The 23,203-nt window shown below is 39.2% G+C and overlaps 1 protein-coding gene across 3 annotated transcripts in view; it reads left to right on the plus strand.

Moving 5' to 3' along the window:
• KCNT2 (potassium sodium-activated channel subfamily T member 2) overlaps window positions 1–23,203 on the plus strand; it is a 701,340-nt gene that overhangs the window by 447,915 nt on the left and 230,222 nt on the right. For all 3 annotated transcript variants that reach the window (XM_053693834.1, XM_053693835.1, XM_053693836.1), the window contains exon 12: window positions 16,301–16,364. In XM_053693834.1, coding sequence (XP_053549809.1) covers window positions 16,301–16,364 — 64 coding nt within the window. The remainder of the gene's footprint in view (window positions 1–16,300; window positions 16,365–23,203) is intronic.

Here is a 23,203-nt window from a genome sequence, read left to right on the forward strand (position 1 = left end):
TTTGCTGTGTTAAACATCTGTAAGAGTTAAAATGGGTATTTACAAGAAACTGTTCTAATTTTCTAACTGCAACTTTATATTTCTATAACACACGAACACTGCAAAAGTATGGTTTTAGTTTTAGCAGAATTTTTTTTTGTCAAATAAAAATATAAGGCTTCATTTATAACATCTTCTTAGCTTGCTAGAGGTGCATTTTATACTGTGCAGCTTTGCTCCATCCAGCCAATCAGAGACTGCATAGACTGGGTATGAGGCTGTATCAAGTGTTCTCTCCACAGGCTGTGATTGGAGCAAAGTTGTGAGGGGGCCGGCTTAGGAGACACGACAAGTTTGCAATTTATTTTGCACAAATAAAAAATTATAACGATTTTCTCTGTGGTAAACGCATTTTGTTTTTGCCATGACGTGATGGAATCCTTTTAATAGTCAATAGAAGGGGACATTTTTTTTAAAATTGTTGCAATTAATTTGCAACTTTCAAATATACTGTTTTTTATTTTTTTTTACTTACATTTTGTTTGTTTTTATGCTTGTGAGGTGGGTAACTGTGAACCAATAAATCAGGGGGAGTTGTGTTTATCAGCCAATGAACAAACAGTTCTTAAAGCGTGATAATATCGCACTTCCAACGGCATGAGAACCTTGAGCAGTGAAGGGGGTAAGTTGCGCAGATTTAATTATATATGAATATATACATAAATATTTATGTGTTAATATGTGTATATACACATAATAACACATAAATATATATGTATAACAGCATATACAGTATATATATATATATATATATATATATATATATATATATATATATATATATATATATATATATATATATATAGATTTACAGGGAATACTTTTCAGTGCTGTTTTTTTTCTTACACCCCCAACTTAACTCTTAAAAACTGCTTAGTGTAGTTATTTTAAAATTTTTTGAAAATGCTACTTTTTTAATAAAAAAGTAAAACTTACTTTATTTTGGGGCCAATTGAAGTACTTTTAGAAAATGAACCAAAGATCTGGGCCTCCATTACATATGCAGCGTCGCCCGCAAAATCCTCCGCCGCCAGATTTTACGCAATTTTGGTATTACATATATGGCGTAGTATACAAGTTACGCGCGTATATTTCACCCGTCGCTCACAAGTATTACTCCCATAGGCTAACATGGGACCGCGTCGTAAATCGGTATCCAATATCCAGCGCAAGGCCTTATGTGACGAAAATGGAGAAATCTTACTCCATTTTTACCTCGCCATAAAAGGCAGCCATAGCAGGCCTTGCGCTGAGTATGGGAGCACCGTAACTCCCGAAAATGCCTGCAAAAATAAACTAACACCTAACGCATGCGCAATGTCTATCTATCTGTCAACTGCAATCCCCCACCGCAATAACTAATAAAGTCTATTAACCCCTAAACCGCCATAGCCCACAACGCAATAAACCTAATCAAGTATTAACCCCTAAACCGCCATAGCCCACAACGCAATAAACCTAAGCCCTAACCTAACCCCCCCTAACCTAACCCCCCTAGCCTAACCCCCCCTAAATAAACTAAAATTAGCTAATTTACAAAATACTAAAGTTACCATTAAATATAAAAAAATATACACTACTTCTAAAATACAAATAAACTAAGTATAAATTAAAGGGGCAGTCTAATCAAAATTCAGGAATAGACTGTCCCTTTAAGCAAGAATTACAGAAAATAAAAAAACTAAGATTACAGAAAATAAAAAAATAAAATTACAAAATTTTAAATAAATTATACCTAATCCCTATGAAAATAAAAAAGCCCCCCCCAAAATAAAAACACCCCCTAATCTAATCAACTACCAGTAGCCCTTAAAAGGACTTTTTGCAGGGCATTGCCCCAATATAATAAGCTCTTTTGCACAAAAAATACACACAGCCCCCCTACCAGTAAAACCCCCCACCCACCAAACCCCCCCAAAAAAATACTAACACTAAAAACGCTAAACTACCCATTGCCCTGAAAAGGGCATTTGTTGGGCATTGCCCTTAAAAGGGCATTCAGCTCTTTTGCTGCCCACCCTATCTAAATAAAATAAATCCCCCCAAAAACCCCTTAAAAATCCCTAAGTCTAACCCCCAAGTTGTCCTCACCTGTCCTGAAGTTCAGGAGAGAAGGTCCTGTTCCAGGCGGTGAAGTCTTCTTCCAAGCGGCGACCTCTTCTTTCTTCCAGGAACCAGCCGGCGCGGAGTGGAGGGCGGAGTTGAAGACCGGCGATGCTGGAACTGAAGACCAGCGACTCTTGAACTGAAGACCGGCGACTGCAGAGCCATGGAGCGTGGAGGATCCTCTTCATACGATCTCCGCCGTACACTGAATAGGAATTCAAGGTACGCAATTAAAAATGGCGTCCCTTGAATTCCTATTGGCTGATTTGAGCCTTCAAATTCAAATCAGCCAATCGGATGAGAGCTACTGAAATCCTATTGGCTGTTCAAATCAGCAATTAGAATTTCAGTAGCTCTTATCCTATTGGCTGATTTGAACAGCCAATAGGATTTAAGTAGCTCTCATCCGATTGGCTGATTTAAATTTTAAGGCTCAAATCAGCCAATAGGAATTCAAGGGACGCCATTTTTAATCACGTACCTTGAATTCCTATTCAGTGTATGGCGGAGATCGCATGAAGAGGATCTTCCACGCTCCATGGCTCTGTGGTCGCCGATCTTCAGTTCCAGAGTCGCTGGACTTCAGTTCCAGCGTCGCCGGTCTTTAACTCCGCCCTCCGCGCCGGCTGGTTCCTGGAAGAAAGAAGAGGTCGCCGCTTGGAAGAAGACTTCACCGCCTGGAACAGGACCTTCTCCGCTGAACTTCAGGACAGGTGAGGACCACTTGGGGGTTAGACTTAGAGTTTTTAAGGGGTTTTTGGGGGGATTTATTTTATTTACATAGGGTGGGCAGCAAAAGAGCTGAATGCCCTTTTAAGGGCAATGCCCAACAAATGCCCTTTTCAGGGCAATGGGTAGTTTAGCGTTTTTAGTGTTAGTATTTTTTTTGGGGGGGTTTGGTGGGTGGGGGTGTTTACTGGTGTATTTTTTGTGCAAAAGAGCTGATTATCTTGGGGCAATGCCCTGCAAAACATCCTTTTAAGGGCTACTGGTAGTTGATTAGATTAGGGGTTGTTTTTATTTTGGGGGGGCTTTTTTATTTTCATAGGGATTAGGTGTAATTTATTTAAAATTTTGTAATTTTATTTTTTATTTTCTGTAATTCTTGCTTAAAGGGAAAGTCTACTCCTGAATTTTGATTAGACTGCCCCTTTAATTTATACTTAGTTTATTTGTATTTTAGAAGTAGTGTACATTTTTTATATTTAATGGTAAACTAATTTTAGTTTATTTGGGGGGGTTAGGTTAGGGGGGGTTAGGTTAGGGGGGTTAGGTTAGGGCTTAGGTTTATTGCGTTATAGGCTATGGCGGTTTAGGGGTTAATACTTGATTAGGTTTATTGCGTTGTGGGCTATGGTGGTTTAGGGGTTAATATACTTTATTAGTTATTGCGGTGGGGGATTGCAGTTGACAGATAGATAGACATTGCACATGCGTTAGGTGTTAGTTTATTTTTGCAGGCATTTTCGGCAGTTATTGTGCTCCCATACTCACCGCAAGGCCATCTACGGCTGCCTTTTATGGCGAGGTAAAAATGGAGTAAGATTTCTCCATTTTCGCCACTTAAGGCCTTGCGCTGGATATTGGATACCGATTTACGACGCGGTCCCATGTTAGCCTATGGGAGTAATAATTGCGAGCGACGGGTGAAATATACGCGCGTAACTTGTATACTACGCCGTATATGTAATACCAAAATCGCGTAAAATCTGGGGGCGGAAGATTTTGCGGGCGACGCTGCATATGTAATGGAGGCCCTGATCTGTGGTTAATTTTTAGATCGCTAATTCCTACCGCAAGCTTGCTGTAACAATAACCAGACATTTGTAATGGCTGGTTATTTATTGCACACTCGTAAACTGTGAATTTGTCCGTTTACAGCCACGCAGTAAACTAGCACCCCACTTGTAAGTTAGACCTACGTGTATATCTAATTGGAAAATGTTCAGAGTCTTCTGATATTATGCTGTTGCAAAACATCAGAGAAATGTTGAAACTAGGGCCTCTATTTATCAACGGTCTTGCGGACCTAAACCGACAGTGCGGATCAGGTCCGCAAGACCTCGCTAAAGAGCTGCTGGTGCAACGCCGTCCCCTGCTGACTCGCGGCCAATGGGCCGCCAGCAGGGGGGTGTCAATCAACCTGATCGTACTCGATCGGGTTGATTTCCGGCGATGTCTGTCCGCCTGCTCAGAGCAGGCGGACAGGTTATGGAGCAGCAGTTGCCAGAAACATGGGGCATCAAGCTCCATTCGGAGCTTGATAGATAGGCCCCATTATCTATCTTTTTAAACAATAACAGCAGGGCCGCCCGGCCGCCAGCAGGGAGGTGTCAATCAACCCGATCGTACTCGATCGGGTTGATTTCCGGCGATGTCTGACCGCTGCTTCATAACTTGTGTTTCTGGCGAGTCTGAAGACTCGCCAGAAACACGGCCCTTCAAGCTCCGAATGGAGCTTGATAAATATGGGCCACGAAATTGTCCCTTTTAAATAATATATATATATATATTGGCAAATAAGACAGAGAGCTATTTGGTGGACCCCTCTAGCTAACCCTATAGCGCTCCTAAGGTGTAGAGATAAGTACTTGTCGTTATTTCAAGCACCCCTATATATTTTCTCTCCTTTTTTTTTATTTTTTAAATAGTTTTTTTTTATTGAGGGTAATAAAATATACAACATACAGGTTACTCATGAAATAGATAGATATACAATGATCAACATACACATCTCTAAGCATAATAAAGTATTCTAAGAGCACAGAAAGTTCTACCTACCGGTGGCGACATACTTAAGAGGACACTATCCTTTCCAGCGTTATTGAATCATCCTTACCTCATATGATTGAGGTTTTCTAATGTAAGTGCATACCCTTAGGGGGACATACAAGAATTGGAAGAAGATTTAGAAAGACTTTTTATTTTGCCATTACAAGGGAATAATATAAATATATATACTTATAATTTTTATATCAGTTGTTTTTTTTATATATATTTTATACGAGAAACTTGCACACTTCAAGTGATACTTTTATATGCTTTTCAACGTGTTTCTACTATTGTGTGGTAAACTGGGTTATCACCTGCTGTCCTTGACTTCTCATATTTGCATGAATATTAACCTTATTTATCTATTGTAATCATCTCCTTTTTTACATAGTGCCATCTCTATTTATCTTGTTTTCATATATATATATATTTAAATGTATGTATTCCTGCCCTGCTCAGCTGTTACAGTTTAATTATAAAATAGTTTTTAAAGTAAATTTTACAATATAAAATCAGGGAAAAATGTAAAATGTAAAAGTAAGAGAAAAAAAAGTTTCACTTTCAGTTACACAATAACAACTAATGATCAGTCACAGGATTACGTATTCAGATTGGCGCAGTCAGGCCAGGATTATGGTTTGCCATTCATATACTTCACCCCAGGAGATGGGTAATCACTGGCGTCTCCCACAATAGGACGAGATAACCCTGACATGCACATACTGAGGCTGAGTGCTCCGAGCTGCACACACATAAAGCAGCCGCGGCATCACAGCGGGAATAACTGTAACTTTCTATCATGAGGATTGTTCTACACGACATGTAATGAGGTACATCAAAAGCAGCAATGAGATCTGGGTTCGCTGGCTGTGGTACTCGTCACCCTGCTGTCAGATATATCACCATTATTCGCTTGGATTTATGCAGCTCGTGTGCTTCCCTAGGGTGTAGAATAGACGGCAAAAAAATCAGCTGCAGAAATATCAATCTGATGTGTCGTGCTGCACTCAAATGCTCACTCTCCACTGAGTATACTAATGAGTTTTATCATACATATTTCAGTGCTGGCATGCAGTGGCCAGAAGTCTGAAACTTGCTAACTTCTAATGTATTCATACCATTAAAGGGACAGAAAACAGATTGTAATCACAAGACTTTTCTGTAACCTTGCTATAAATTGTCATTCTAAGGTCCAGATTACAAGTGAGGCGCAGAAGGTTTTGCGCTAGCGTAATCATGTTTTTGCGAGCCATTTTCATTGCACTGATATTACAAGTGGAGCGAAATCGCAATTGCGCTAGCAAAATCGCCATTTACGTTTCAATCCTTACCGCTATCTCAGAGCTGTGGTTAACTGTTTTCCGACACTAAAAGTTGCACGAAACACTTCAAAAATAAATTAAAAAGTTCAGATACACTCATATTAACACTAATAAAAAATATTTTAAAAAATACTGCACAAAAAAGTTATAAGGGTTCAAAGATATGAGACTTTAACATTGAGACACATACACATACATTGCTAAAGATGCATTTGTATGTGTTTGCGTGTGTGTATACAGGGAGTGCAGAATTATTAGGCAAATGAGTATTTTGACCACATCATCCTCTTTATACATGTTGTCTTACTCCAAGCTGTATAGACTCGAAAGCCTACTACCAATTAAGCATATTAGGTGATGTGCATCTCTGTAATGAGAAGGGGTGTGGTCTAATGACATCAACACCCTATATCAGGTGTGCATAATTATTAGGCAACTTCCTTTCCTTTGGCAAAATGGGTCAAAAGAAGGACTTGACAGGCTCAGAAAAGTCAAAAATAGTGAGATATCTTGCAGAGGGATGCAGCACTCTTAAAATTGCAAAGCTTCTGAAGCGTGATCATCGAACAATCAAGCGTTTCATTAAAAATAGTCAACAGGGTCGCAAGAAGCGTGTGGAAAAACCAAGGCGCAAAATAACTGCCCATGAACTGAGAAAAGTCAAGCGTGCAGCTGCCAAGATGCCACTTGCCACCAGTTTGGCCATATTTCAGAGCTGCAACATCACTGGAGTGCCCAAAAGCACAAGGTGTGCAATACTCAGAGACATGGCCAAGGTAAGAAAGGCTGAAAGACGACCACCACTGAACAAGACACACAAGCTGAAACATCAAGACTGGGCCAAGAAATATCTCAAGACTGATTTTTCTAAGGTTTTATGGACTGATGAAATGAGAGTGAGTCTTGATAGGCCAGATGGATGGGCCCGTGGCTGGATTGGTTAAGGGCAGAGAGCTCCAGTCCGACTCAGACGCCAGCAAGGTGGAGGTGGAGTACTGGTTTGGGCTGGTATCATCAAAGATGAGCTTGTGGGGCCTTTTCGGGTTGAGGATGGAGTCAAGCTCAACTCCCAGTCCTACTGCCAGTTTCTGGAAGACACCTTCTTCAAGCAGTGGTACAGGAAGAAGTCTGCATCCTTCAAGAAAAACATGATTTTCATGCAGGACAATGCTCCATCACACGCGTCCAAGTACTCCGCAGCGTGGCTGGCAAGAAAAGGTATAAAAGAAGAAAATCTAATGACATGGCCTCCTTGTTCACCTGATCTGAACCCCATTGAGAACCTGTGGTCCATCATCAAATGTGAGATTTACAAGGAGGGAAAACAGTACACCTCTTTGAACAGTGTCTGGGAGGCTGTGGTTGCTGCTGCACGCAATGTTGATGGTGAACAGATCAAAACACTGACAGAATCCATGGATGGCAGGCTTTTGAGTATCCTTGCAAAGAAAGGTGGCTATATTGGTCACATTGTTTTTGTTTTGTTTTTCAATGTCAGAAATGTATATTTGTGAATGTTGAGATGTTATATTGGTTTCACTGGTAAAAATAAATAATTGAAATGGGTATATATTTGTTTTTTGTTAAGTTGCCTAATAATTATGCACAGTAATAGTCACCTGCACACACAGATATCCCCCTAAAATAGCTAAAACTAAAAACAAACTAAAAACTACTTCCAAAAATATTCAGCTTTGATATTAATGAGTTTTTTGGGTTCATTGAGAACATGGTTGTTCAATAATAAAATTAATCCTCAAAAATACAACTTGCCTAATAATTCTGCACTCCCTGTATATATATATATATATATATATATATATATATATATATATATATATATATATATATATATATATATATATATATATATATATATATATATGTACATATATACTCACTGGCCACATTATTAGGTACACTTTGCTAGTATAGTTTTAGACCCCCTTTTGCCTTCAGAACTGCCTTAATTCTTTGTGGCATAGATTCGACAAGGTGTTGGAAACATTCCTCAGAGATTTTGGTTCATAATGACATGATGATAGTATCACGCAGTTTCTGCAGATTTATCGGCTGCACATCCATGATGCGAATCTCCGTTCCACCACATCCCAAAGGTGCTCTATTTGATTGAGATCCGGTGACTGTTGAGGCCATTGGAGTACAGTGAACTCATTGTCATGTTCAAGAAACCAGTTTGAGATGATTTGAGCTTTGTAACATGGTGCATTATCCTCAGGCTACGAAGGATTTCAGATACTCTACATCTCTTTTGTGGTGTATTCAGGGAAGCGCAAGGGGCTGAAAGCCTCTTCAACTTCTTTGTCTTTTTGTTTGAGGAGTATGATTTGCTTGGCCTACGAGACAGCGGGACATAAGCCTCCTCAGAGGATCACGGCTCATTCAACTAGAGTTGTGGCTTCTTCTTGGGCCTTCAAGAATGAGGCCTCTATGGAGCAGATTTGTAAGGCAGCTACCTGGTCCTCCTTACATACTTTTAAACATTTTTACAAATTTGATGTTTTTGCTTCGGCGGAAGCAGTTTTTGGGAGAGCGGTTTTACAGACTGTGGTGCCCTCAGATTAGGGTCCGCCTTCTTGCCCTCCCGTACTTTCATTCAGTGTTCTCTAGAGCTTGGGTATTTGTTCCCATAAGTAATGAATGAAGCCGTGGATTCTCCTGCCCTTTAGATGGAAAATATAAGTTATGCTTACCTGATAATTTAATTTCCTTAGTGGGGAGGAGAGTCCACGGCTCCCGCCCGTTTCTCCGGTTGGCGGACGTAAATTTAGTTTTGTTCTTCTGGCAATATTTATACCCTGATATTTCTCCTACTCTTCCTTGTTCCCTCGCAGAATGACTGGGGGATACAGCATATAGATACAGATACAGATATAATACAGCAGACTGTGTGCACAGTAACATATATTACAGCAGACTGTGTGCACAGTATATTAAAGCAGAATGTGTGCACAGTAACATATATTTCAGCAGACTGTGTGCACAGTAACATATATTACAGCAGACCGTGTGCACAGTAACATATATTACAGCAAACTGTGTGCACAATAACATATATTACAGCAGACTGTGTGCACAGTAACATATATTACAGCAGACTGTGTGCACTGTAACATATAATACAGCAGACTGTGTGCACAGTGACATATATTACAGCAGATTGTGTGCACTGTAACATATATTACAGCAGACTGTGTGCACAGTAACATATAATACAGCAGATTGTGTGCACAGTAACATATATTACAGCAGACTGTGTGCACAGTAACATATAATACAGCAGACTGTGTGCACAATAACATATATTACAGCAGACTGTGTGCACTGTAACATATAATACAGCAGACTGTGTGCACAGTAACATATATTACAGCAGACTGTGTGCACAGTAACATATAATACAGCAGACTGTGTGCACAGTAACATATATTACAGCAGACTGTGTGCACAGTAACATATATTACAGCAGACTGTGTGCACAGTAACATATATTACAGCAGACTGTGTGCACAGTAACATATAATACAGCAGACTGTGTGCACAGTAACATATATTACAGCAGACTGTGTGCACAGTGACATATATTACAGCAGACTGTGTGCACTGTAACATATATTACAGCAGACTGTGTGCACAGTAACATATAATACAGCAGACTGTGTGCACAGTAACATATATTACAGCAGACTGTGTGCACAGTAACATATATTACAGCAGACTGTGTGCACAGTAACATATAATACAGCAGACTGTGTGCACAGTAACATATATTACAGCAGACTGTGTGCACAGTAACATAGAATACAGCAGACTGTGTGCATAGTAACATATAATACAGCAGACTGTGTGCACAGTAACATATAATACAGCAGACTGTGTGCACAATAACATATATTACAGCAGACTGTGTGCACTGTAACATATAATACAGCAGACTGTGTGCACAGTAAGATATATTACAGCAGACTGTGTGCACAGTAAGATATAATACAGCAGACTGTGTGCACAGTAACATATAATACAGCAGACTGTGTGCACAATAACATATATTACAGCAGACTGTGTGCACTGTAACATATAATACAGCAGACTGTGTGCACAGTAAGATATATTACAGCAGACTGTGTGCACAGTAACATATATTACAGCAGACTGTGTGCACAGTAACATAGAATACAGCAGACTGTGTGCACTGTAACATATATTACAGCAGACTGTGTGCACAGTAACATATAATACAGCAGACTGTGTGCACAATAACATATAATACAGCAGACTGTGTGCACAGTAACATATAATACAGCAGACTGTGTGCACAATAACATATAATACAGCAGACTGTGTGCACAGTAACATATAATACAGCAGACTGTGTGCACAATAACATATATTACAGCAGACTGTGTGCACTGTAACATATAATACAGCAGACTGTGTGCACTGTAACATATAATACAGCAGACTGTGTGCACAGTAAGATATATTACAGCAGACTGTGTGCACAGTAACATATATTACAGCAGACCGTGTGCACAGTAACATATAATACAGCAGACTGTGTGCACAATAACATATATTACAGCAGACTGTGTGCACTGTAATATATAATACAGCAGACTGTGTGAACAGAAACATTTAATACAGAAATAGCATTAGTTTTTACTATAACAGTTTAGCTTAAAGGGACAGTAAAGTCAAAATAAAACATTCATGATTTGAATAGAGAATACAATTTTAAACAACTTTCAAATTTACTTCTTTTATCTAATGTGCTTTGTTTTCTTGGTATATTTTATTGAAGAATAAAACTAGGTAGGCTCATAAGGGCTCAGGAGTGTGCACGTGTATTTAGTACTCTATGGCAGCAGTGTTTTGTAACATTATTTGTAGCTTTGTTATAAAATGTTTAAAATGACATGCTCTGTCTTAATCAGGAACATTTATTTTTACTTTAATGTCCCTTTAATATAGATTATATAATGTTATAAAAACACTGATACAAACTGTAACATACTAATATACAGCTCCTTTATTTTATACTGAGATGATAACCAAAATATTTATTTTATGATTCGCCTAGAACATACTATTTTACACAACTTTCCAATTGACTTTTATTATCAAGTTGGCTTCATTCCCTTGATATCCTTTGTTGAATGTGCAGCAACGTATAGAGAGCGTAGTGTCCTTGTGGGGCTGTGACAGGAAGAAATGAACCCTGAACCAATGAAGTTAAAAAGAAACTTCTTTTAAAATGATGAATAATAAATATGGCAATAATTTCTATTAGCTATAACCCTGTTTAGTACTTTACTATTACAGCAATGAGACTGATTAATATGCCTTTAATGTGAGCCCTGAAGAATAGCACAGCTTAATTGTTTCTTGGTCTCTCTTTTCTTTCCTGAAGAATGTTTAATTGGTGTTGGCCGTGACTGGAAACATTTCCGTATAATTTATTTTTAACTTTAAATCTCCCCATCTGTTACAATGGAATAAAACAAGAAACCAAAAAGCACAATGAAAACTCAAGGGACTAGCACAGAAAAAGCTCAGTAATATCTGTATCATAATTAATGCCCATGCACAAATGGCATTACATATAATAGATTTGCACCTGCTAGGGTCACAGTGTACTAATGACAGTGACATGTTTATGTGCTCAGTCCCTGCTAGAGTCACAGTGTACTAATGACAGTGACATGTTTATGTGCTCAGTCCCTGCTAGGGTCACAGTGTACTAATGACAGTGACATGTTTATGTGCTAAGCCGCTGCTAGGGTCACAGTGTACTAATGACAGTGACATGTTTACGTGCTCAGTCCCTGCTAGGATCACAGTGTACTAATGACAATGACATGTTTATGTGCTCAGTCCCTGCTAGGGTCACAGTGTACTAATGACAGTGACATGTTTATGTGCTCAGTCCCTGCTAGAGTCACAGTGTACTAATGACAGTGACATGTTTATGTGCTCAGTACCTGCTAGGGTCACAGTGTACTAATAACAGTGACATGTTTATGTGCTCAGTCCCTGCTAGAGTCACAGTGTACTAATGACAGTGACATGTTTATGTGCTCAGTACCTGCTAGAATCACAGTGTACTAACGACAGTGAAATGTTTATGTGCTCAGTCCCTGCTAGGGTCACAGTGTACTAATAACAGTGACATGTTTATGTGCTCAGTCCCTGCTAGGGTCACAGTGTACTAATGACATGACATGTGTATGTGCTCAGTCCCTGCTATTGCCACAGTGTACTAATGACAGTGACATGTTTATGAGCTCAGTACCTGCTAGGGTCACAGTGTACTAATGACAGTGACATGTTTATGTGCTCAGTTCCTGCTACGGTCACAGTGTACTAATGACAGTGACATGTTTATGTACTTAGTCCCTGCTACGGTCACAGTGTACTAATGACATGACATGTTTATGTGCTCAGTGCCTGCTAGAGTCACAGTGTACTAATGACAGTGACATGTTTATGTGCTCAGTCCCTGCTAGAGTCACAGTGTACTAATGACAGTGGCATGTTTATGTGCTCAGTCCCTGCTAGAGTCACAGTGTACTAATGACAGTGACATGTTTATAGGCTTAGTCCCTACTAGGATCACAGTGTACTAATGACAGTGACATGCTTATGTGCTCAATCCCTGATTCCCTGCTAGAGTCACAGTGTACTAATGACAGTGACATGTTTATGTGCTCAGTCCCTGCTAGAGTCACAGTGTACTAATGACAGTGACATGTTTATAGGCTTAGTCCCTACTAGGATCACAGTGTACTAATGACAGTGACATGCTTATGTGCTCAATCCCTGATTCCCTGCTAGGGTCACAGTGTACTAATGACAGTGACATGTTTATGTGCTCAGTCCCTGCTAGAGTCACAGTGTACTAATGACAGTGACATGTTTATAGGCTTAGTCCCTACTAGGATCACAGTGTACTAATGACAGTGACATGCTTATGTGCTCAATCCCTGCTAGGGTCACAGTGTACTAATGACAGTGACATGTTTATAGGCTCAGTACCTGCTAGTGCCACAGTGTACTAATGACAGTGACATGTTTATAGGCTCAGTACCTGCTAGTGCCACAGTGTACTAATGACAGTGACATGCTAGGGCCACAGTGTACTTATGACAGTGACATGTTGTGCTCAGTCCCTGCTAAGGTCACAGTGTTCTAATATATATATATAATACTTCCAAATAAATCGCACCCTCTGGATTTAAGCACAGCAAACAGGTTTATTTATAAACACATCATTTTATATATATATATATATATATATATATATATATATATATATATGTGTGTGTGTGTGTATTATATATAAGTTTTTTTATTTTATAATTTTAGTGATTAAAAGACAATGACAATTATAGCAATAATTGCAAATATACAGTAATGTGTTCTAGCAGGTGTGTTACATGGTGTTTTGCATGCATCTGTGTATACAAATGTGTTTGGGGAGTCCCTAATATAGGGCATATGTATATTCAGATCTGATTTGCATCTGACACAATTGGCGAGATTACATATGCGGCGCAAGCTTTAGCGCAACTGCTGAAACCTGCGCTGCCCATAATTTCACCTTGCAAATCGGGGTATCTAATAAAACCCGCCGGCAGTTCATAAAGTGCTGTAAGTCGGATAAACTAGCAATGTCCAGAAATGAGCGTAAATACAAATTTCTGGAGTCGCCAGTGAGTTACGGCACTTTAGAAACTGCCAGCGCCTAAGAAAATAAAAAAAAATATCAAATATTCCGTAAAAGTCTAACCCGCCTCCCAAAAATTAACCTGACACGTAAAACAGCTATATCCGCACCCCTAACCTAACACCCTCTAAATTAACCCCAATTACCTCAATTAAAAATGACTAAATTACAAACATTTAAAATAAAAAAGCTAACATTTTTCAAAAAAAAATAAAAAATAAGATTAAATTAATCTAAGATTACAAAAATAAAAAAGTCTAACATTACATAAAATAAAAAACAAAATTATCAAAAATAATAATATTAAACCTAATCCCTATGAAAATAAAAACGCCCCGCCAAAATAAAAACACTCCCTAATCTAATACTAAACTACCAATAGCCCTTAAAAGGGCCTTTTGTAGGGCATTGCCCTAAATTAAACAGCTCATTTCCTTAAAAAATATTAAGTCCCCGCTCTAACAGTAAAACCTCCCACCCACCAAACCCCCCAAAATAAAAAAAAAATAACACTAAAAAATTCTAAACTACCCATTGCCCCTAAAGGGGCAATTGTATGGGCATTGCCCTTAAAAGGGAATTCCTCTTTTTACTGCACTTAAAAGTGCATTCATCTCTTTTAAGAGTGCCCAATAAATCCCTAATCTAAAAAAATAAATAAAAAAAACCTTAGTCTAACCCCCCAAATAGGTACTCCCTGATCCTGAAGTCCGGCAGAGACGGTCCTGTTCCAGGCGTTAAAGTCTTCTTCCAAGTGGCTGACATCTTCTTCCAAGCGAAACCTCTTCCTTCTTCATCCAATACCAAGCCGGCTCGAAGCGGAGATGAGCGCAGAGCAGGACCGGCAACCGCGGAGCCATGGAGCGTGGAGGATACACTTCGTATGATCGCCGCCGTACACTGAATAGTGAATTCAAGGTACGCGTTGAAATATGGTGTCCCTTGCATTCCTATTGGCTGATTTGATTCTTTAAACTCAAATCAGCCAATAGGATGAGAGCTACTGAAATCCTATTGGCTGATTTGCCAGTCCTGCTCCACGCTCATCTCCGCTCCGCGCCAGCTTGGTCCTGGATGAAGAAAGAAGAGGTCCCGCTTGAAAGAAGATGTTGGACGCTTGGAAGAAGACTTCACCGCCTGGAATAGGACCTTCTCCACCGGACTTCAGGAACATTGAGTACTTATTTGGGGGGATTAGACTTAGGTTTTTTTTTAATTTTTTTTTAGATTAGGGATTTATTGGGCACTCTTAAAAGAGCTTAGTGTCCTTTTAAGGGCAATGCCAATACAAATGCCCCTTTAGTGGCAATGGGTAGTTTAGGGTTTTTTAGTGTTAGGTTTTTTATTTTGGGGGGTGGGGGGTAGAGGGGGGACTTTGTATTTTTTAAGGAAAAGAGCTGTTTAACTTAGGGCAATACCCAACAAAAGGCCCTTTAAAAGGGCTATTGGTAGTTTAGTATTAGATTAGGGGTGTTTTTATTTTGGCTGGGTTTTTTATTTTCATAGGGATTAGGTTTATTTTTTTATTTTTGATAATTTGGTTTATTATTTTATGTAATGTTAGACTTTTTTATTTTTTGTAATGTTAGATTTTTTTTTTAAGTAATGCTAGTTTTTTTATTTTAATTGTTTGTAATTTAGTAATGTTTTATTGGGGTTAATTTAGGGGGTGTTAGGTTAGGGAGTTTAGTAATTTCATTAGTTATTTGCATTGTGGGGTTTGGTGGATTAGAGGTTAATAGATTTATTAGGATTATTGCGTCATGTGGGTTTGGCGGATTAGGGGTTAATAGTTTTATTAGGTTTATTGAGTTGTGGGTTATTGATGGATTAGGGGGTTAATAGTTTTATTAGGTTTATTGCGATGTGGGTTAATGGTGCATTAGGGGTTAATATATTTTATTAGTTATTGCTTTGGGGGTTGGCGGTTGACAGGTAGATAGATATTGTACATGCGTTAGGTGTTATTATTTTCAGTTACGGGAGTTACGGTGTTCACATTTTCAGTGCAAGGTTTGCTGCGTCTGCCTATGCATGGCAAGGTGAAAATGGAGTAAAATTTCTCCATTTTCGCCGCATAAGTCCTTGCGCTGAATATGTGATACCGATTTTAGATGCGGTTTTATTTTAGCTTATGGGAGTAAAAATTGCGGGCGATGGGTGAAATATACACGCCGCATTTATATGCGGCGCTGTATATGTGATACCAAAACTGCGTAAAAACCGGTGTCCCCGACTTTTGCGGGCGACGCCGCATATGTAATCTTGCCCAATGGTGGGATTAGATTTACAGCCATTTTCTCTCTGTTTCTAGGATGGACGATGCAGAGGCTTGCTTTATATTGAGCAGTAGGTGTGAAGTGGACAGAACGGCTGCCGTAAGTTACATTGTCTATTTCAGTGTTATGTTCGTGAAGACACTATAATCTGCATATGTTTAAATTATAACTGTCCTGAAATCAGGTATAACTCATTTTGCATACTATGGGTCAGATTACGTGTGGCGCAAGCAAAAAGTAATGTTGTGCTCCTCTTATTAAGCTGTAAGTAAACACAAACACGTGAGCGCAATCATGCTTTACGGTAGAATGTTTACTGTGTCCTCAGAGCTGTAGTTAACTGTTTCACAAAACAAAAAAGTGTCACAAAACACTTCAAAATACATTACAAAGTGCAGTTACACTCATAATAACACTGTCTAATAGCAATTATTTAAAAAAAACAATTTGCACTAAAAAGTTATAAGGGCTCAAAGATACGAGGTCTCAGGTGATAACATAGAGATACATACATATATATGTCTAAATATTTATATGTTTATATGTTTATTTGTGTGTGCATACTGTATGTATTTATATGTGTAGATATATGTATTTACACATATAAAGACATAAATACTTATGTATACATATCTAGACATCAGTGGTGTATTTAGGTTTTGTGCTGCCCTAGGCACTCAAAATTCTGCTGCCCCCCAACCCACCTAGGTTTTAGGCTGTTTTTTGGCCATAATAGTTTTTGGTGAGGGTATGTGACTTTCAATAAACCTGCATACACCCAGGTCATATATATATATGTGTGTGTGTGTGTCTTTCTATCTATATAAATTTTTATGCAAATGTGTGTGTGGATACATTTTATATATATATATATATATATATATATATATATATATATATATATATATATATATATATATATATATATATATATATTTATACAGTGGGGCAAAAAAGTATTTAGTCAGCCACAAATTGTGCAAGTTCTCCCACTTAAGAAGATGAGAGAGGCCTGTAATTTTCATCATAGGTATACCTCAACTATGAGAGACAAAATATGGAAACAAATCCAGACAATCACATTGTCTGATTTGGAAAGAATTTATTTGCAAATTATGGTGGAAAATAAGTATTTGGTCAATATCATAAGTTCATCTCAATACTTTGTTATATATCCTTTGTTGGCAATGACAGAGGTCAAACGTTTTCTGTAAGTCTTCACAAGGTTGTCACACACTGTTGCTGGAATGTTGGCCCATTCCTGCATGCAGATCTCCTCTAGAGCAGTGATGTTTTGGGGCTGTTGCTGGGCAACACAGACTTTCAACTCCCTCCAAAGGTTTTCTATGGGGTTGAGATCTGGAGACTGGCTAGGTCACTCCAGGACCTTGAAATGCTTCTTACGAAGCCACTCTTTCGTTGCCCAGGCGATGTGTTTGGGATCATTGTCATGCTGAAAGACCCAGCCACGTTTCATCTTCAATGCCCTTGCTGATGGAAGGGGGTTTGCACTCAAAATCTCACGATACATGGCCCCATTCATTCTTTCATGTACACGGATCAGTCGTCCTGTTCCCTTTGCAGAGAAACAACCCCAAAGCATGATGTTGCCACCCCCATGCTTCACAGTAGGTATGGTGTTCTTTGGTTGCAACTCAGCATTCTCTCTCCTCCAAACACGACGAGTTGTGTTTCTACCAAACAGTTCTACTTTGGTTTCATCTGACCCTATGACATTCTCCCAATCCGCTTCTGGATCATCCAAATGCTCTCCAGCATACTTCAGACGGGCCCGGACATGTACTGGCTTAAGCAGGGGGTGCACGTCTGGCACTGCAGGATCTGAGTCCCTGACAGTGTAGTGTGTTACTGATGGTAGCCTTTGTTACGTTGGTCCCAGCTCTCTGCAGGTCATTCACTAGGTCCCCCCGTGTGGTTCTGGGATGTTTGCTCACTGTTCTTGTGATCATTTTGACCCCACGGGGTGAGATCTTGCGTGGAGCCCCAGATCGAGGGAGATTATCAGTGGTCTTGTATGTCTTCCATTTTCTAATTATTGCTCCCACAGTTGATTTCTTCACACCAAGCTGCTTGCCTATTGCAGATTCAGTCTTCCCAGCCTGGTGCAGGTCTACAATTTTGTTTCTGGTGTCCTTCGACAGCTCTTTGGTCTTCACCATAGTGGAGTTTGGAGTGTGACTGTTTGAGGTTGTGGACAGGTGTCTTTTATACTGATAACAAGTTCAAACAGGTGCCATTAATACAGGTAATGAGTGGAGGACAGAGGAGCCTCTTAAAGAAGAAGATACAGGTCTGTGAGTGCCAGAAATCTTGCTTGTTTGTAGGTGACCAAATACTTATTTTCCACCATAATATGCAAATAAATGCTTTCCAAACCAGACAATGTGATTGTCTGGATTTGTTTCCACATTTTGTCTCTCATAGTTGAGGTATACCTATGATGAAAATTACAGGCCTCTCTCATCTTCTTAAGTGGGAGAACTTGGCCAATTGGTGGCTGACTAAATACTTTTTTGCCCCACTGTGTATATATATATATATATATATATATATATATATATATACTGTGTACTGCAGGGGTGTATTAAGGCCTAGGCCAACAAGGCCCGGGCCTAGAGCGGCAGATTTTGGGGGGCGGCACTTGCCTCCGGTCACTGCACTGACTGACAGTGGAGGATAAAAAAAATGATTTTGTGTAGGGCTGAATAGAGAGACCGTGCGTAACTTTTACAAGACAGCAGGTGTGCTTAGTAATGCTCGCTATGCCCTTACTTTCCTCACTTGTGGGGTGCTGCAGACTTCTCACACACTTTTGTCTGCACCATGCTGCCTCCTGCTCTCTGACTGTCCCTCCCCCATGATGGCACAACGTTGAATAGACTGTTCTGGCACACAGAGAAGTCAGGTAGGGGGTAGCTGGCAATGCATTCAGTTGTGCTTAGTAGTGCTCACTACGCTATGCCAGGTGCCATTCAGTTATTTGATTGAAGATATATAGCCTGCTATCTGCCCTCTCTGCTATGCCAAGTGCCATTGAGTTATTTGATTGAAGATATATAGCCTGCTTTTATTGAGGGCTACATGCCCGGTATTTATGCAGGTCTCCCACCTGGTGGACACTCTCCTAGGGGACCAGATGGAGATTGGGACAAGTATAGTACATTAGCCAATCACAGTGACTCAGTCATAAACAATCTCCTTGGTACCAGTAAACCCCTCCTCTCTATCCTGGAGATAATTGGGAAGAAATCCAATTACCTCCATGGATAGAGGAAAGACGCCCTTTTACAGGATACAATAAAAATACATTACGTCAACAAATAAACTATCAAACACAAGAAAACAATGGATTCCTTCCTGGCACCTAGCAGTCTGGACTCTGGAGGTGATTAAACAAGGTTAAAGTGTATCACCTAAACCTAATTACAGTAAACAATAGCTGATGCCAGGAAACCTGTCTCAGAAAATACAGTTCAATTGCCATGGAGCCAAAATCTTTCACATAGTCTTTCGTTATACAAATGGGCTCCATGGCATAGCTATCTGGGGTATCACTGTTCAAATAGGGCAAGTACCGAATGACCCGGCTTTCGTGTCTTTGCAGGGGGAAATAAAGCGTTTCAACATGGGGCCATAGTCTAAAGGCAGCAGGCGGGCAACCAGGCTCCTCCAATACACAGTGGCGAGATTGGCCTCGTCACAATATATATATATATACTGAGCCACTTAAATATGATATTGTTTAGATTCAATAAAAACATTTAAATATTGCAATTATAAAAAATAAAAAAAAGTTTTAATATACTTTTAGTATCAAATTTACATTGTGCTCTTGGTAAGCTCTGCAGCAGGAAAGCATTTTGGGAGCACAGCTAAAATAAATAATGTACATTGCTAAGTCTCTTTTAAATACTGAAAAATGCAGCACTCCTCAAACCTGATTTTCACTGTAAAAATATATTAATTGATTGAGTTGTTTGCAGAACAAATCTGACATGTATGGAGCAATGTTGTTTTTTTGTTTTGCACCAAATTTAAATTATTAATTGGTCCCGGTTGGTTATATGCAGAGTATAAAACCTGAGAACACATTCCCTGCATTCCTTTTGGAAGAAAACAAGCCCTTGATGACCCCACTTGAGTGATACGTGTGATGGGTCTTGGGGGCAGCTTGCTGACCTGACTCATTATCCTGCGGAGAGGGCAGATAGCAGGCTATATATCTTCAATCAAATAACTTAATGGCACCTGGCATAGCAGAGAGGGCAGATAGCAGGCTATATATCTTCAATCAAATAACTGAATGGCACCTGGCATAGCTACTAAGCACAACTTAATTAATTGCCAGCTACCCCCTACCTGAATTCTCTGTGTGCCAGAACAGTCTATTCAACCTCGTGCCATCATGGGGGAGGGACAGTCAGAGAGCAGGAGGCAGCATGGTGCAGACAAAACAGTGTGCGAGGAGTCTGCAGCAGTGCTGCAGAGTAATGACTGGGTGGAGTCACCTCACAAGTGAGGAAAGTAAGGGCGTAGCGAGCATTACTAAGCACACCTGCTGTCTTTGTAAAAGTTACGCACAATCTCTCTATCCAGCCCTGCACAAAATCATTTTTTTTATCCTCCACAGTCAGTCAGTGCAGTGACCGGGGGCAAGTGCCGCCCCCTAAAATCTGTTGCCCTAGGCCCGGGCCTTGTTGGCCTAGGCCTTAATATGCCCCTGCTAGACATAGATATGTACAATTAAGCAGTACATTACCACACATGCCCAGACAAAACTACAAAGAAAATGACAGATACACAGAAAAAAAAAAATATTCCACTGTCTGTTTTTTTGTTGACAAAACTATGTTCCCATCTCTCAGTCATTAGTTTTAGGTATTTTAATAATTCAGTTGAATGTAGCTTACATAGAAAAAATATAGACGTTCCTGATGAGGATTGAATGTCTACTAATTACACCTGCCCCCAATAGCCTTAGGAAGGGTGGTGCTGTTTCCTCTTTGGGAATTAAAGGGACAGTAAGTTCATTTTTATGCACACAAATCATAAATCAGCAGTATCTATACCCAACCCTGCGCTAAATTTACTGCACTATGGGGTTTCTTTCTCAATAGCGCGATCTCGCCACTGCACTATTTTAGGAAGCCTACAGGGGGGAGGTAGGGTCCAATAGTGTGGTCTTGTCACTTGTGGCAAGACCTGCGCTATTATAAGCAGACAATACTACGTCCTAACCGCTTGGCTTTCCTGAAGCCACTGGCGCTTCCCTGATTGGATCATGGTCTGGAGGGCATGCCTAGCATCATAGGGATGCCCCCCTGATGCAATCCCATCATTGAAATCTTGTGATCACGTGCACGATTGCGAGATTTCAATTTGCTTACATCGGAACATGAAAGGGTTAACACATCCGTTCATTCGTTTTGAATGTTTGTACAACATTCTAACATTCGTTTAATGTAATAGTATTTCTAATGCTTTCTTTAAATGCAATATTCAAATTATGCAATATTAGAAATAGAAACATTTGAATTGATATATTTGTATCTATTATGTATCAATTTAGTAAATTCCCTACCTCATAAACTATTGAACTTCTGAATAGTATTTGTTAAATCAAATGTTAAATTTGAAATTTCGAATGTGGACATTCGATCTAATTATAAACATTCAAATTTGAAAGTGACATTCGAAAACTGTAAATAGCATTCTATAATAGAATTTTTAAGAATATTCATTCTTATCAACATTCGATTATGTAAATTGAATTTCTACAATAACATTCGAATTTGAATATAAACACATTTGCCCATCCCTAGACATTACCCTATAGTAAGAGATTAGTATAGGAGTAAGCAATGGATCCCCCAATACATGGGGATCAGCTAATATTTACTCGGCCACAACAAGTATAACTACTTTTGTACTTTACAGTATTGGCTAGGAATATAATTTTGATATTTTTATTTGAAAGTATTATTACCAGCCTCAGTTTCTGAGCAATAATATGGAACTAAATATACAACGCACTAGTGCTGGTATTTTGTCTTCCAGTGTTGCTTAATAATTATTAGTGTGATGACTCTTTTTACATTGACACAACATTATCACTGTTTATTCTGCAGTACTTTTTTATTATTGTTTCTGTGAAAAATAACCTTTTACTTCACATGTCCCAGACCTATTTTTCTGATCAGTTGGCAAATTCTTGACACTTAGCAACATTTACTGTGACATTGTTCTGCTATCCAATTCTGGACTTCATAAACCCCAAAAAATGTCAACCTCAAAATATTTATTTTTTAACACTGGCATTGTGCATGGGCAAAGCACACTGACAATCAACCATGTTTGATGACTTTAGGAAGCAACGTCACTATATAAATACAAAAGTTACCTCAAATTGTAGAGGTTTACTACCGTTATTGGACTTGCTGAAGTTGCCTATTCAAAATGATTAGTCCAAAATAAAGGGATACATCCTTTTCTGAAAGCAGTAGAAACTAATTAGAAGACTGTGCCACGTACATACAGAATACAGTCTTAGAACTATTGATCTTGTTATTTATTTAGTTTCAATGTCAGGGCAGTTTATTTCCCATTACAATCATCTTGCTTTTAGGGGAAAGTTATTGGCAATGCCCAGAATTCATGTCACCAACCTCATCCGTGTAGGGTAAGAGGCTTAAGCTAAATAAGGCGGTTAGCTGCATCAATCAAACACTAATGAGATCATTTTGTGTGGTAGCAAATGTTCTGCAAACCTCTACGAATGCTCTTTTGCCTTGGAGGAGGTCAACTCACACTTTTCAGATGGTCAAGTGTGAGATATTGTGATTTTGATTGAAGATTATTATATCTCTTAAGCCCCCGCCTCACATCTAGATTCTTACATGTGACCCTTTGACACTGGC

The sequence above is a fragment of the Bombina bombina genome, chromosome 10 (genome assembly GCF_027579735.1).
Source record: "Bombina bombina isolate aBomBom1 chromosome 10, aBomBom1.pri, whole genome shotgun sequence".
Classification (NCBI taxonomy): Eukaryota; Metazoa; Chordata; class Amphibia; order Anura; family Bombinatoridae; genus Bombina; species Bombina bombina.